This window comes from Empidonax traillii, unplaced genomic scaffold (assembly GCF_003031625.1).
Source record: "Empidonax traillii isolate 1590-97213 ecotype Southwest subspecies unplaced genomic scaffold, ASM303162v1 scaffold32:size1966603, whole genome shotgun sequence".
Classification (NCBI taxonomy): domain Eukaryota; kingdom Metazoa; phylum Chordata; class Aves; order Passeriformes; family Tyrannidae; genus Empidonax; species Empidonax traillii.
In genome coordinates, this window is record NW_020955225.1 from 613,600 (window position 1) to 630,747 (window position 17,148).

At 40.4% G+C, this 17,148-nt stretch overlaps 1 protein-coding gene and 1 long non-coding RNA gene across 5 annotated transcripts in view; one reads left to right on the forward strand and one right to left on the reverse strand.

The window, feature by feature from the left end:
• The window catches only part of DACH2 (dachshund family transcription factor 2), a 244,306-nt gene extending 240,313 nt beyond the window's left edge, over positions 1-3,993 (forward strand). For 3 of the 4 annotated variants that reach the window (XM_027911464.1, XM_027911465.1, XM_027911466.1), the window contains exon 12: positions 3,097-3,993. In XM_027911464.1, the coding sequence (XP_027767265.1) occupies positions 3,097-3,134 (38 nt within the window). In that variant the 3' untranslated portion in view covers positions 3,135-3,993. The remainder of the gene's footprint in view (positions 1-3,096) is intronic. The other variant, XM_027911467.1, reaches the window with a different exon arrangement.
• A 3,992-nt stretch (positions 3,994-7,985) lies between these two features.
• LOC114073725 lies at positions 7,986-10,767 on the reverse strand. Its single transcript, XR_003574377.1, has 2 exons — positions 10,654-10,767; positions 7,986-8,289 (listed from the first exon to the last, which is right to left on the reverse strand). It is a non-coding gene; the product is annotated as an uncharacterized LOC114073725 (long non-coding RNA).
• Between the last annotated feature and the right edge of the window lie 6,381 nt (positions 10,768-17,148).

The window sequence follows — 17,148 nt, forward strand, 5'->3', positions numbered from 1 at the left end:
ACAGGCAGGTCCCAGCTCCACCTGCCCTGTTTTCCAGCTGCTCACCCAGCTCCTCCTCCAGCTGAGTTGGCAGAGTGGAATTTCCAGTTTATTATTTCATCTCTACAACCTGTAGTGCTGCGGTGGATTTTATAAACTGCATGTGTAATTTACAGTTACTGATACAACAAATTCATCCTGGTTTTCTCATTCTGAAGCAGATCCCAAATTTCCTCCCTCCACCTTCACAGTGTGCCACAGTTACCTGGCAGTCTCAGGGTGTGGCTGTGGTGCATTGCTCCCCTCCCTGGACTGGGTTTGCACACCAGCATTGCCAGGGCGCATTGGGAGGGTACACAATTTTGGGTTTAAAGTAGTTTTACGGAAATACAGATGAATTCTCAGCTTAAAACAGAGATCCTCACAAAGGATTCAGAAGATTGGGAGATGTTGAATAGGGTGAAAAAACAAAATAAATGTGAATAACTATGCAGATGATGATTATTGCTTTTGGATTTGTCCATTATACACACATAAAAGCCTTGGACAATGGTATTGTGGCTAAAAAGAGAGCAAGAGCTGAATATAGCCCGGGCTAGCAACTCAGGGAAGAGAACGCCATCCTGAGGGAAAATTCCAGTTATTATTAACACAGTCTCTGGTTCACCAAGGAACTCTGAGATCTTTACTTATCTTGCACATTGTGAAGGGGAAAAAAAATCCCTTCTAAATGTCTTGCTTATTAAGCCAGTCATGCATTGCTCTGTAGGCTGTAAAGCAGTGTAACATGCACCAGGGGCTCATAAGCATATTTAGTGTTAGGGAATATCATTTATACAGTTTTTATATTGTCAGTATTACCCCTAGAGAATGAGATTAGGCTTTAAACTACTGTAAATCTACGCTTTTGCTCACCTTTGTATAATTTCGGTTTTTAATAGAATGAAGCCCACGTAAATGAATATTTGATTAAGGGATAAACCTTATAAAAGAATACATTTATTGCACACAGATTTATTCAAATCTTTGCTATATAATACAGTAAAATGCTATAAAATGGTCTGTAGCTTGCAGTCAGCTGCACTGAGGAGATGGTGAATATTCTCCAGAAAAGATTAATTTGACAACATCACATTGTCTTTCCCGTGTAAGTGGGGGCACAGCTGCTCCCAACACGTTAATTCCTCAGAGGTGGTTGCTGTGTGACGTGGTTAATGCCGTGGAGTTCAGTTTATTGCACAGCAACAAAAAAGTGTTTTAATTCATGGAGAATAATTGAGAGCATTGTAAAAAAGGAAATATTTAACTGTGCACTTTCTGTTCACTGATCAATGACATCCCCTGGGTGGCTGCACTGGGCTTGAGCTGTGGCATTTACTTTCTGTCTTACAGGTATTCCAGATACTCCATTGAACTTTCCTAGAGAAATAAAGGGAACTGGAGGGAAATATGGAAACCTGCTCTGAAGTTTAGTCAGTCCTTCAGCACTCAGTACCCTCAGTGTCCACTTCTTACCTTAGCTAGAAAAATATTTTTAAAAATGTAATAAAAACATCAAGAACAGCCTGCACTGGGAAGGTGTCAAGTGCAGCTTCTTAATGATCACAAGGAGAAAAATTAAAAACAAACCCCACAGTATTCAGTACTTGCATTTCTGCTCACCCCCTCCCTAGGCTTCCATATTTCCCCCACTAAGTTTAGGACAATAATTTTCATCGGCCAAAGGCTTGAAACTAATTGGAGTCACTTCTTTGGAGGTTCCCATGCTCCCAGACGTTCCTCTGGAGCTGTTACGTCCCTGGCTCTTCCGATCTTTATTTGTGCTTACATCCAAAATACATATTAAATCATCTTGGTTTGGAGAGTCTGAGCCTCCTTAAAACCATGAAACATTCAATTACTAATTAGCCGTTTCCTGTTCCTAATGAAGTGAACATGTCGGATTTGGATTAAAATTCAGCTACTGCTCTCCTCTGTTTATGGTTCCAGATGTTTTTGTTTTATCTAGGAGGTTACTTTGACAGCTACTGCTAAATGATAAATCACTCATATTATAGCTGAAATGCATTTTGAAATTGAAATGTGGCAAACTTGGAGATTGCTCCAAGGATCAGTGTCAGTTAGCAGGTCAATACTTCCTCGATCCTTAGAAGTGTTCAGTATTGGCATATGTAAAACAGTAATGGGAGAGATGTCAACATTATACAAAATGCTTCTCCATATTATCATTTTGCTATCATCTTCCAGATCAGTACTTGCAGATTTAGCTGGGTGGATTCATGATTCATTGTATAATGAACAGGAATATGGATTCTTGTTAGCTTCACTTTCTGTGGGCATTTCAATATTTATTTTTTTTTCTCTGGGCTTAAAGTTGCTTAATGTGAAAAATCACAGTTGATAGGTAGTATAACTAGGAATATATTTATGAAGGAAACAAGTGGTTTTCTACTTCATTCTCTAAATAAAGAAATAGAATTTTAAACGAAACGTGGTGGTTTGTGAATGAAAGAACAGTTTTCTAAGAACAGATCTCGATTTACATTTTCTTAGAGCAGTGCAGTTTTGGTTTAACACCCTATTCCCTGGCAGGTTCTGTGCATGTGATAAGGGTCTGTTGTGAAGCTGGTGCCATGTTACTCGATCTGTCCTAGGGAGTGGAGGCAATCCAACATGGGCTGCCTTCTGGAAAAAAAAAAAAAAAAAGGAGGAAAATGAGTGTTCAGTTAAAGGCAAAAGCCATAAAGGAAGAAAATTCAAATCAAGGTATTTAGAGCCTGCACTCAGCAGCTGCTGACAGGAAAACACCATGGAGAACAGGGCTGGTGGGTCCTGGGCCCAGCTCAGTGCCCACACCTGCAACAGTGCCCTGAGACAGCTCATTTCTCTGCCAAACATTCATTTCTTGAGGGCTTGGCTGGGTTTTGTCACCCAGAGCCTGCTTTTCCTGTATAAAACATGCTCACATGATGGAGAGTTTAGTTTCTATCATTTACAGATCTGATCATCTGGCTTCAGCTAAAAAGAGGTCCACAAAAAAGTGAGGAAAAGACAACCCAAAGTGTCAGTTAATTATAAAATGTTTTAACTGTGTCATTTTTTTTTTTTCCCCTCCAGAAAACAGAACATACATCAAACCAACCATCATGTACTGAAGGAACCACCTATTGTTGAAAAATGTATAATGACCACTATCTGAAGACTATATAGATCCTGAGAAACGTCCCTTCCAACCTTTGATGCCTTCAGTACGGTGTGAGGAACAGGATTTGTAGCATGAAACTTGAAGGACAATTCCAAGCAATTTACTGTTGCTGCATTGAAAAACTGCCGTATTAAGACATACTGAGACTTTTTACAAGCTTACCATACCAAACCAAGCCTGTTACAACAGATCATTTTTAGGTCCCCGGAGATAGAAAGGAGTTTTAGTATTTTTAAGCACATACAGGAATTATTTCCCCCCCTTCCCCAGCCCATCCCGAAAAGAACTTTTTTTTTTTTTCCTTAGGAGGTGGCTATTACTGGATAGCAAAGGCACAATGATTTTAAGCCACACCAGTCCTGCACTGGCTGTACATCAAACAAGTCCAGTTTATCACTGAAACTGTTCAACATGGAGCTGTTTCGATTGTGTTTATAAATTAAGCTTTGTTTACTGAAGCAGATACTCGATATATATTACGTTTTAAAAAGAAATGTGTGTACATTTTTTAAAAGAACGATGTAAAAATTGTCCTTTCATTAGATGACCAACTCAAAAGTGTGAGCTAAACCCTAATAGCTGACGTAATATGAGGATTATAATTGATGCTTTTTTTTTTTAATGCTCAGTTCAGCTTGGCTTTTGGTCTTTTAAGATGGAAAAATGAATATGCAGTAGAGTGTTAGATAATGGAAACTTTTAAGTATGGTTTCTCTGTTGTACCATATTAAGTTAAAGTACACATTCTTTGTTAAAAATGTTCTTGCTAAAAATACAGTATTAAAAAGTTTTTTGTTTGACTTTGGAAATCTTTTAAGATTTTTTTTTTTTTGGACTGTGAATTCCCATAGTAACTGTACTAATGCAAACCAGTATTTTGCACTATTAAAAATACTTGAAGAAATTACTTAATAAAGAGGGTGGGTTGGTATTAAACATCTTCCAATTATTGTATGTTCCAGATTCTGAACTTTGCAACTGAAACATTCCCTTCTCAAAACATGTGACTGAAAGGTGGTTTGAGTCAGGTGGAATTAAGTGATCACCTGTTCTCTCTTTACCTTCATTCCTGGGTCAAAGGCACAGTGCTTATTTACTTACAAACTCCATGTTTACACACACATGCCCTGAATTAAATCACTGCCACTTGAAAACGAGAAAGACCTTTAAATAGAGGCATGGGGAATCTGTTTCCTGTGATTATGTTTATTCCTGTCTACATCTGTATGTATAATGCTCAAAATTTCTTTTTTTTATGGTACTACATTTTTTTCTCATTAGCAGAATTCTGCAATCAGACTGTGCTCTGTGACACAGCAGAATAGAATCACTTGGGGGTTTTTTTTGTTCCTATAAGAAATCTTTTAGCTTAACCAGTGTCAGTTCAGGAAAATGTTAGCCTCTGTTTTACTGGTGATAAAAGGACTTTTCAGAATATTCTCTCAGTCTACAGAACTGCTTTGTTCCATAGTAATTTTATAGCAGGTGTTCTAATAACTGCATTAATCACGCTGCCATTGATCAAACAATCAGAACTTGAATAATGCAAAGAAACAGGAGGATTAGGAATTGTGAGTCCTCCCGACTCTTAATAAGAGCCCATGTGTGACTAAAACACTGCAGGACCCCAACTTGAACTCCACCTTTGAATATATGTTAATTTTAGTTTCAATTCCATTGTGATTCTCTGAAATGAGGGTTGGACCTTCCTTATGTGTAAATCTTATTTTTTAAAAAGGAGCCGAAACAGTTTTGGGGATGCTGCAGCGTTTCTGACTGATACTGCTGATAGTGCTCCTGAGAAGGGAGGTCTTTGCTGAGTTATCCAGTATCGTGAGTTTAGAAAGACTCAAAGTAACTAAATAGTTCATTCTTTAAAATACCAACATTTTTGCACTTTTCCTTAATCTCCACAAAGGCTGTTTGAGCACTTTTTTCCTCAGTGGCTGATCTACATGTTACACAGGCAGCATTGAGCCTGTGTTGATTTCTGGTTTGCCCATCACAGACTACTTTTAAACAAAGTACTGACAGATGAGGTTTAGGAGACGCATAAACTTGAAAGACTGAATGTGTTCAGTCCTTACTAGGGGGCTCCTGATAAAGTATTGACAGACCAGGGCACTGAGGGTTTTGGTGTCAGCTCAGCCTAAAGAGCACAGTCTGACGAGCGCTTTCTGTGGGAGGAACATGTTAAAGCCATCCCGGGGTGGAGCAGGGCAGGAGGCACCTCAGCCTTCACCACCACACTCCTCCTCCCCTGAGGCCATGAGCTGAACAGCCCCAGCTGCTGCAGTGCTGGCACCCAGGGAGGGACAGCACCTCTGGGAGGGTTTGGCTTGTGGGTTTGTTTTTGGATGTGGAGCAGAGGGACAGTGCCAGCCCATCCTCTGCAGGGTGTGGGCTGCTGGCAGCTGAGCTGGGGGTTGTTTGCAGCCTGGGGAGGCACTGCCAAGGTCGGGGTGCAACACCCACAGCTCCTCTGCATCTGCCTCTGATAGCTCTGGGTCCCTGCAAAGCATCTTCTTGTGTGGGAATGGCCTTTGGAATGGCTCGGTGCCAGCAGAGCTGCTGGTGGCCAGACACAAGGTGATCTTGGCTAAACACAGGCAGGTTAATGGACACCATTACTGCCCTGTTGTGAATCCTGTGTAATGCAAACTGCTGCCACAACAAACCCCAGCAGGATCAATAGTGACCAATCTCCGTGTGAGGTGTGGATCTATAGCAATGCCCAGCGAGAACACTCTGCTTTGGAAATGCACGGCTGTGCATTAAAGCCTGAGCGCTGCTGTAAGTAATTGCTACCTACAAGTAAGTGGCCCATTAATAAATGTATTTACAGACGATCTTTGGTACGGTGACAAAATGTGGGCTAACCTGAATTGTTGCAGATTTCCCTCACAGCCTCAGCTGATCTCCACAACCACTCCTGTGCCTGTGCACAGACTGAGCTCTAAATACACATGGGACAATTCCCAGCCTGGTCTTGGATCTGTTACCTTTGGCAACAATGCTGATGGAGGCACTTCCCACTTTCCCACTGCTGCTTCCAGCTGCGGTCCCACAGCCTCCACCTGCACTGCTGTCCTTGCTGGGATGGGGTGAGGAGGGACAGAGAGGGAAAGGAATTCACAGAGGGTTTTTTTTTAAAGCCAGGTCATGTGCTCTCATAGTTTTTAACACATACTACAAATGTTTAGGCGCTTGTAAAATCACTGTTAATAAACAGTTTGGCTTTAGTTCTGTCTGCAAATAAGGACGTCTTTGATGATTTGAAGATGGGATGGAAGGGGGGGGGGAAGTATTTTTATAATGATGTATTTATAGATGGATAGTGATTTGCTACTGCTTTATATTTGTACATCAAAGAAATCAATTGAGCCAATTCAGTGCCAGCACAGCACAAATGCTGCAGCTTGCACCTACCTTTGCCATTAGACCTGAACCTGTTCAAATCTATTGGAACAGAGCATCCTTTGCATGAATGTTTGGGTGTGGGAATCTGAAGCAGGGGAAAAAAATGCTTTTTTAAAAAGATACTCTCATTATTCTGAGTTCCGTTAAAAGTACAGTAAGGTTTTACTGTATCTTCATTTTATGATTCTGTTGACATAAAGGAAATGCACCACCATATATTAAGATGCTCTTGTGATAATTGATACTTTAAAGATTAGATGCTTTATAATAGTTACACTCTTTTAATGTACATTTGGCCTTGCATGTTTGAAAATGCATGCACAGCTTTTTCAAAAACTACCCTGAAATGTGTATTCACTGGGCAGCAGGTCCCTTTCACCATCTACCAGTTCTTTGGCTGTCTCCAAGAGGGGTTGGTTGTGGGAGACAGAGTTTTGCAGTCTGAGATGTAATTTCTCACTTTTCAGAGCTCAGAGCTCCCCACAGGGATTCCCTGGGTGTTGTTTCTGCCCCACGAGCTGCAAGAGCAACCCAGCTTTGTCAGCTCAGCTGGGACAGCACCTTGGTTAAGGTCATTATCTTTAAAACAAAAGTCTTACATGGGTTAGAACATGGATGGATGGATGGATAGATGGATAGACACATACATGTACCTGCTTCTCCTGGTAACAGAGCAAGTGCCCACTATTCTGGAATAAATTTTGGCTGGTCAGAGCGAAGATGGAGATGAACCAGCCAGAGAAGGGACACACTCATATTGAACTATACAAAATCAGTCCAGCTCTAATTAATCATTGTGTGCTTCAGTCAGCCCATAGTGAGCCAGACATACTTATTTTTCACAAAAAAAAAGTCTAAAATAAGGTAATGGTGAGAAACTCAGTAATTTTGAATGGTGAAGACATGGTTTCATTACAAGATTTGCCACACAACACCCTCATAATGAACATTGCAATGCAGTGGTGCAATACACCTTGAGGTTTTTAAGAGTGTTTCTGCTGTAAAACAGCTGGATTTAAACACAACATTAGCAGCTGAGTGTCACAGCACGTGGATGTACCACAGCACCAGGGCACAGCCGCCTTTGGGACTGTGCCAAAACTGTGCTAAAGAAGTGTTTGGGGTCACAGTGCATTGCCCCCTGCCTTTGGAGGGCTGAATACAGCATGGAGTGCTCATTTTAGGATCTGGGCTTTCCCTGAAGCTTTAATCTTATTACCCAAATCCACATGCCCAAAATGAATTGCCCCCCTCCTCCCACCAAAGTGTCCAAATAGAAAGGAAAAACCACTGGCATTAAATGAAACAAGATGAATTGACTAAAAAGAGAGCAAAGAATAAACAGGAATGAAAAATAAGCCTTAATTCACTCCAGTGCCAGTAGGATTTGGCATTTAACTTTAATCATATGTTTCATTCTATATCAGGAAGAAATACCTGTTTGCTGTTTCCCCTGACAATTCCTGCCATTAGCTGAAAGTCTGTTTATTCCCAGAGCTGTGCTGCCATCAGTTGATGATGCTGGGGCACATACAGAGAGGTTCTGGCAGGAAAAATCCTTTATCATTTGGAACATAATTATGAAACATAATATTATTCTTTGTACATCAGTCCAAAGCAATTCCATACAAATTGTTACATTCTCTTCCTTGGTGTCAGCTGGGGCAGGGGGAAAAACCACATTCCTCAAAGTAAGAAAGTAGACCAAAAAAAGCTGGTGAGTTAAATAACAAGGAATAAACTCCCCATTGGACATTTTCTTAATAGTTCTGTAAAGCTGCTGAAGGCAGAAATGGTACATAGAGATTTTTGGTGTCAGATCAGTGCTTTGCATTTTATGTGATCATTTACACCTGTGGAAAGTAAGTGTTTGATGGCATTTGACAGCTGATTTATTAACGTTTGACACCTGTATTACAATGTTGAAATGACTCTACAATGTGCAAAGCAGGGGAAAAACCACTGATTCCTCTCATGGCTTTTTCCTGGTAGTTTAATGCTGAGATTCCATTCCAAAGGCAAAAAGTAATCCCTTGCACCCCAACTGTAATTCTTTATTTCTTCTAGTATGTTATGGTCAGCTCACACTAACTTGGTGCAGGGGGAGGGGTGGAAGAATAAAGGAAGAAGAGAAAAGCAACTGTGTTTAATTCACAGCCCAGATGCAGAGGTGCTGGCTCTGACGCCAAACCAAACCCAGTGCCTCGAGGAGCCACAGCAAAGTGAGAACTCTGGTGAGAAACCCCACAGGACTGAGGTTCCTGACTTAAAACAGAGCTGGTAAGTAAATTGCCTTTTTTTTTTTTTTAAGTTATTAGTTTTTCAAATAAGCAGAAATTTTCACTAAATGAAAGTTCTGGTTTTGCTGAAATTGGTGTTGGCTTCTTCAAAGTGTCAAGAAACTCCCAAGGCAGGGTATTTCTTTTGCACTGTTTAAAGGCAGACAGTGACAGACTCCGGTCAGAACTGGTGTAAGAAGTGGTTGATCAGTTTAATACTTTCTGAAATGTGGTGGACTTCTCAGTTTTAGAATTATTAAAATAGCTGCACCCATTGAAAAAAAAAATGTCAGCAATATCATCTCCATGCATACAAAGTCATTGGAGCTTTGAATTTACAAAAAGAGCCCTTTCCACCCCAGGAAATCAAGCCCAGGAAGAAGGATCATGGACACAGAAAAAGCACAGTCTAAATTAATGCTATACAATTTGTCAAGCCCACAATTATTTGAAATGCAATTGCCAACGTTATGTGTTGACAGGATGTGATCTCTTAATGAAAATAATGATATTGTTTGCTCATCTGGTACCAGCCCAAAGGAAAAGCCTCTCCGATTTCACACATGGAAGTAGCTTTTCCAGCTAAAATAATGCAGCAGCCGGTGTAGCATGAATAAGTTAAGTATCTGTGAAGTTCATGGACTGGTGAGGAGGGAGGACCCATTTGCCAAGCTGGGAATTACTGACAGACTGAATGACCCATGTCTAGTCCTGTCACGTTGCTTTACACATTGTAACACAGCCCAGTGGAACAGAACCTGGGAGAAATGACTTCAGCACGAGAGCACAAGATTTTCAAGGTTACCAGTTTTGGATTGTCACAGGGGCCACGTTTCCTGGATCAATTAGAGTGGCCTTTTTTTGGCACCCATTGATAAGGCAGAGAGCTTTGCCATCACTTCAGAATTCAGCTCTCTCATGTTTACCGGTGTCTGTCTCTTGGTCTACATCACATACAGAGAAATCCAAGCTCCTAATGCTCATGGACACTGCCCTCCCTGTGTTTCACCTGCAGGTCCTGGCTTGGAGCAGCCAAATTTCATGAGGGGAGGGAGACAGTGTTAAATGTAACTCAAAGGACAACAAAATTAGTTATTTTAACCAAGAAAATAAAGCGGGTAATTTTGCTTCCTCAGCATCACGGCTATATCTGAGCGGGAGACCAGAAACCAACCCAAATGTTTATTGTATTCAGGGGTAGAAAGGGGGAATAATTTGCTCAATCTCAGGGAAGGTTTGATTTCCAAGGATAGCAGTTCCAATATAGTGCATCACAATACATAGGATTTTACTTATTTTGTTGCTGTGGTTTAGAACGAGAGAACAACCAGGAATTTCCACTGAAGGGCCCTATGTGCTCAGGCATTTTGGAAATGCAGGACTGCAGGGTGATGAAGATAACATCAGCTGCTCCAAATGGGTCCGGGTGATTTTTGACTGAAGTTTTATTAGGAATTTGAACGTGACATCCCTTCCTGATGAGCACATCCCCAACATCCCCAGCCCATTAATGTCAATGAGAGTTATGCTTACATGGCACAGAGAGCAGATCTTTTCCTTGTGCTTGTCCAGGGTTCTGACACATAGCCCCGATCCTGGGCCTTACTCAAACAATGACAACTTAATGGGGGTTTACTTTGGGCTCTAGATCTCTATAAAAGTAATTTTTAAATAGCATAATGGAATAATATTTACTCGACAGCCTTTGCATTGTTTATTCCCCCGTGTCTATCTTACGGTCTTGTAAGATAGAAATAAATATTTACTCACTCTTCATTCATGCAGTTTATTCTATGTAGAACTGTAGCCAGCTCTGTGCATCATGTTGCCTTATAGCTGGATGCTATAAAGAAAGGAAATTAATTGTTGTTAAACTTAGGGATGTGATAAAAAGGGGAAAAAAAAGTTTGTGCTGGCTCCTGTCTGCATTTTACTGCATTTTACAGCTTGTACCCCCTCCCACCCCGTCTCCTCTGCCAGTGTGGGGGTGTGGATGTGCGTGTAAAAATCAGATTACCTCCAGCTCATTACTGTCCACTGACAGGGTCCCTCTGTAAAAACTTTTGATGAATAGTCAGCATCTCATTCCTCAGTCATAAAAAACCCTAAGTTGCTTGCAATCATTATTCCAAATGGAAAAATTAATTGTAAATAACTGGAAGTCAATTAAGGCTGGGTTCTGCCGGGTAATGCAAATCTTTTATAGTTTTGTTTCAGTTAACTGCCTCATTAATGATTTATAGATGTGTATACAGCTGTGGGAACCATAGCATTATCTAATGCACTCAGAGAATAATTACATATGAAAAGAACTACGCAGCTCAAGGGAAAAACTCAGAAATTACTTACTGCCTTAACTTCAACCATATTAAGATGCAAAGCATTTAGAAGCCAACTGTGATGTTTTATCATATTCTTGAGGTTTTATACTCTTTTTAAAAAGGGAAAAATAATTCTCTCTAAAGAAATATTTGTATACTTCAGTATTACACAGTACGCAAAAATCAAGATGTCTCAACTGAGAATGTCAGCATTTATTTATTATTTAAAAGCCTGAGTTATAAAACATTCCCATTCCCTTTGTGCATCTGCTATACAGGAATAAAAGGCATTTCTACAGTTAAACAATTCATGGGCATATGCATATATCTCCCTGAATTACACAGAGCTAGGAGTAATTTTGGAAACTCTTCCTTCTGGAGTCGTTTTCCTGGATATACAAATCCATTGGTACTTGTTCTTTGGTGATGCCGTTGTTTGAAGTTTGAGGGGATTTTTGGAAAATATTCTCTCCTAAAACTTATTTCACATCTAGGAGGGCACTAAACCAGAAGTCTGCACGTTTTGCTACTTATTTATTAGAAATTCTAATCCAGTGATAAACTGCTGTTGGACATTTGGAAGCACCAGAGGGGATCCTTTGCTTTCAAGCCTGCCTTTCTTCGTTCTTAGAGCTGAGGGGGTCAGGGTCTTTCTCACCAAAACCTGCCCTGAAATTTCCATTAGATTTGGCTCTGTAACACTGCAGATCCTCAGCCCAAACCTTTGGCATTGCTGTGAGGGAGTTCTCTGGGTTGTGGCTGTGGGAACGGGGCAGAAAAGCCGAGCGATCTCCCTCGTTGTGCTCTGCCCCCCAAAATCATCTTCCTCCTTCAGGCTGAGCAAAATCACCATCCCACGCTTTTGTCCACAAAGTGACTCCAGGAAAATTGGGGTGCTTGTGGCCAGCTGCTGCTGGTTTGAGCTGTTCCAGCCAAGCCAAAGACCAGTCAGTGCATTGGGGGGTCCTCACAGCCACCTCTTCCCCCAGGACTGACACAACTCCTCTTGCTCCTCCTTCACCACGTTCTTCAGGTCTCTGCTCCCAGCTCTCTTCTCCAGCCCAATGCTCTTGATTTGTTTGCTCAGTCAGGTGTGAGTTGATCTGTCCGTGCTCCTGCTCACACATTGTGTGATTTAGGATAAGTGCCTTTTTTGGCATATATTTGGAAATATTAAAATCTTGGCCCAGTTATCTGAACTATACAAGGCCAGAGGGAGGCAAATAAAATTTTTTATTTTGTCTGCAGATGTTCGGCCTCTTATATAAAGCCTACAACTATCCTGTATCACTTATTCATTTCACAAATAATGTCAGCACATTTCACCAGGTAGGCAAAAAAAGAAAAAAAAAACAGCCTGATGTCCTTTTGGTGGGAGGTGGAGTGGCGAAAGGACACCACAAACTCATTCCAGGTTTTCCCAGCAGCACTGATCCACAAACACTGCTTGGCCACCAGCCTGGTGCTGCTGGCCAACTGGCTGTGGGATTAAATGGAGCACAGAAATGCTCAGTGTCCTGCTTGCTGTGCTGGAGAGCTGGTTCCATAGAGAGGGAGGCTCAGATGAAAACTCACAAGTTGTGTCTTTGCAGAAAATCCGTGGTGGCATTTGCTTGCCTGTTAAAGAGCAGGTTTAAACAGGTTTGTAATTGTGCATATATGGTTTTGCTATCACTGAAGGAAATTACCTGCTCTAGATTTTACCCACTGATAGAATGATTCACATTGACAAGGTCTCAGGGGGTCACCTGTTCCCACCTCCTGCTCAAAGTCTTCTGCACCTACATCAGTGGTCATGTGCGAAATGGAAGTGAAGTCAAAACCATGGGAATGATGTATTTGGTGATTTTATAGCCAGAGAATAAAATAGAAATAGACAGTAGAAATAGTCATAATTTTTTTCAACTCTGCAGTGATGTCTTTCTTGATAATGAAATATTATATTAATCTACAAGGACAAATTAAGGGCTGAAAATCAAGTATCATTTAACATTAGAAAAATGTACTTTTAATTCTAAGCTTTTGAGGTTGTACTGAATAATCTGCATAAGGAACAGCTAAATAAATCAAGATTAGGCTGTCTAGGGTGATTAAACACGCAGATACAGCCTTTGGCTTATGACATACTCATAGACATCCTTATGGAATTCTAGGCACAGAAGAGATGACAAACCTGCACTGGCCAGGAAAATAATCCAACTAGTTTAAATTCAAGAAGTTGGGCCCTTAGGCCCTCGTGCCTTCATGTTGTGCAGTGCCCAGAAGTGAAAGGCTCTGTCAGGGTCCCCGTGCCCCAAAACCCCTCAGCAGCTGCAATGGCAGACTGGCAACAGGCAGCTGGAAGTGCAGATCCGTGGTTATTTTAGTGCTGCATTGGTGATTCTTCACTGAGTTGAGGTGCCTTTTAGTGTCCTACAGGCTCCAGGCAGAGCACACACACATCTACTTATGGAATGGGGAAGGTGGGATCTGCTGGGGTCTGCTGAGGCAAAACATCGCAGATGCTCAGTGCTAAAGCATGCCTGTATCTACAGCCAAGCATTCCAAAGGCATTCCAAAGGGAATTGCTTACCCCGCTGTATCTGTCAGCCTTCCAGGGCCCAGAGAGTAGCTGAAAAAAAAAATGGATAAAGATATTCTAAAAAAATCCCCTGGGACCATCTCCCGTATTTAATAAGGAAAAGCACCTTCTGTGCAGCCAATAAAAGTTGAATCTCTCATGAAGATTTATACCATATTACACACTGAAATTCAATGTACAACGATACCCTTGTGTATACAGTTGTCAGAATAATAATCTTTGTCTGTCTGATCAACTTATATTTTATGCCAACAACACAGCATTTAATATTATACAGTTTCAGAGGAAGAAAATAAATTTATTCATGCAACAACTTGCCCAGTAGCTTAAACAGACAAAGTGAAAAAAAAATAGCTTGGAGTTTTTACATCAACTTATGATCCACAATACAGATTTCTATGCGATTTTAGCAATTTCATGCAGCAATATAAACTATGATTCTTAATCTAGTTTTTGAAACTGTCTCACTATTTTATACTGTCATGAGGAATAATACAGTTGGATCTGACTGCTGAAGTTTTGCTTTTGGCATTCTCCTCAAATGAGGAGTCTAAAAATACAAATGGTAACCAACAGCTTCTTTCTATATTCTGCACTGTCACATTCTGTGCTATATTCTTAGGCTTTGTGTCTCAAAATATATATCAAGAAACACTTATAGAGAAGATATACATGGACTCCCCCACAACCAAAGTACTCCTTGACAGAAATCAGCAGAGTCTACCCACGATATAGAGCTGGTTCCAAATGATGCAAAGCTCTGCCAGATAAGAAAACTTCAGCAATATAGAAAATCTCTGTTGTATGTAGATCCATTAAATCTATTCTTCAGGCAGCCTGTGCAGCAAACTGACAGATTTTGAATGATTTATTGTTACCTTTTTAAAGGCATCTACTTTTTACCTTACATTAATTTTTCTTTATATAACAATACCTGACAAAAATGGAACCTGGCAACACACCAACCTCCAAACAAGCTAATGAAAAGAATGGAGGTAGGATTGGGAACAGAAATAAAAGAGGATGGTTAGAAATGTATCTGTATCCCAAGATGTACCCCTAAAGCAAAGCTGAGCACTCATAAAAGGAAGGTGTACTCTAGCCTTTAGGCAAGAGTACTTAAACCTCACTTAACTTTAAGCTTAGCATTGGTGAGGCCCTGGCACAGGTTCCCAGAGAAGCTGTGGCTGCCCCATCCCTGGAATTGTTCAAGGCCAGGCTGGACGGGGCTTGGAGCAGCCTGGGCTAGTGGAAGGTGTCCCTGCCCATGGCAGGGGGTGGCACTGGATGGGCTTTAAGGTCCCTTCGAACCCAAACCAGTCTGGGGTTACAGAGGAGAAGGCAAATTCCTGTGAGATTTTAATGAAGTGGGCAAATTTCTCCATGGACTGTGGACTTCTCCAAACCTTCAAATCCCGTGGCCAGGCTGTGTGCCTTTAGGGAAGTGCTGCCTGATAATCTGTTGGTGACTGTCACTGAAACTTTTCCACTTTTCACACACAGGTAACTCCTATGTGGGAAGGAGATTTATTGGCCAAGAATTGGCTGTTCATCAGAACCTTTCTATTTGGGTTTTTGTGGTCTAGTTTAAAAGTAAGAATTCATACACAAAGATAATTTCATTTTACATGAAAAAAAAATACACGTTTAGGTATGACAGAAATGCATGTGAGAAAAACACACCAAACCAGAGGTAGAAAAAAGCTAAAGGAGGGCACAGATAAAGTCCTGCTTTGAGATTTATAGGAGTTTGTTTGCACAGAGCATATTTGGAGCACTTTGATCAGATTTATTCTTTTATATAAAAGCAAACCAACGCTTTGAGCCTACATCATATTGGCCCATGGGGGGAAAAAATGTGAGTAACAAATAAGCTGGTCCCCAAAATAACTCGGGCCTTCATGGACTGATAGTCTGAAATTACTCTAGAGAGGTGAGAAATAGCAAAGGGAAATCAAAGCATCAGAAAAGAGAATTGCCTAAAAGCATAAGAGAGCTCTTGCACAAGGCCACCTGAGCAGAGGGCAGAGTTCTGCTGACTTACACCAGCTGAGGAGCTGCCCAGCGTCTCTGTGTTCTTGAAGCTCAGACTTTAGAAATATAACCAGTGATTTGTAGAACTGCCTGAGAATTAGAAATGTAGCGTTGAGAGTCCAAAAATAGACGTGATCTATTTTTATTGGCAAAGGAAATCACCGAAAATCTCCCAATCAGCTTCACGTGGTACAAATGGAATACTTTCAACCTGGAGAGGTTTTATTTGTAATTCAGTCAAACGTTCTTTGAAAATTGGTAAGTGTTGAATAGCACACCACATGAATTACTGTTACAATGGAGTTATGACTGATAATATTGTACAAACAAGATCTGAAGTTGAAATTAAAGATTGTAATTGTGATAAAAATAATAGATTCTTAATTGAGAAACCATTTTCATTATGCAGCAACTGTCATTACCAAAATAGACTTTTGTGTAGAAATAGCTTAGTTAAACTTCTGAACTTAAAAAACAAGCAGATTTTTCTTCTTTTTAAAGGTATTCTATGCATTCTAATGATCAATTTGTAAGATTTCATACACTCCAATTACCTTTCAAATATATACTGTGCAAGATACTACGACACAACTATCTACATGCTGCAAATGCACTGCACATGAACATTTGTGCTTGTCTAACCAGGCACATTAAATTGAGCTACACAGATATGTGTCATGTATTCCCCTCGGATAGTTCAGGAATTCTGCAGCTACAGGAAAATATCACCTGCCACTACTGCTCCATGGACCCAGTCCTGCTCCTGTGGAAGTGGAATACTTCATATTTAATAAATATAATCAGGGCTTGCTATAGATAGGGAAGAGACTCAACAAACAAAGGTTGGTGTTTGTATTTAGACGTAGGTTTTTGTGTTCAAAATATTTTTTAGTCCTAAATATTTTTGTCATATATTTGTGGATAGTGAATCTAAAGACAGTCAAATTTTGCAGCTGGTGGAAAAGAAGATTTCCTTCTACTTGTAATACAGCTGCATCTTAGGTTAAAACTGTGTAAACAAAGATTTCCTGAGAGATTCCTTTATCCTCTGAGAAAAGTTTGGAAGATACCCAAGCATACATTAAATATTCTAGCAGACCAGACCTCATATAGGGTCTTCTATTCTGATTAAATAAATGTCACTTTTTTTTTTATTTATTTCATAAACCAGTTTGCTTATCCTAGCAGTGTATAATGAAAAGCTAGTTATATAAAACGTGTAGATTTTATATTTAATGCAAAATGAAGTAGGTATAAAACCAGCTGCATAAAATACTTTTGCAGGGCTTTTTTGCTTTGAAGGAAAACAGGTATCCCCGTTCCCTATTA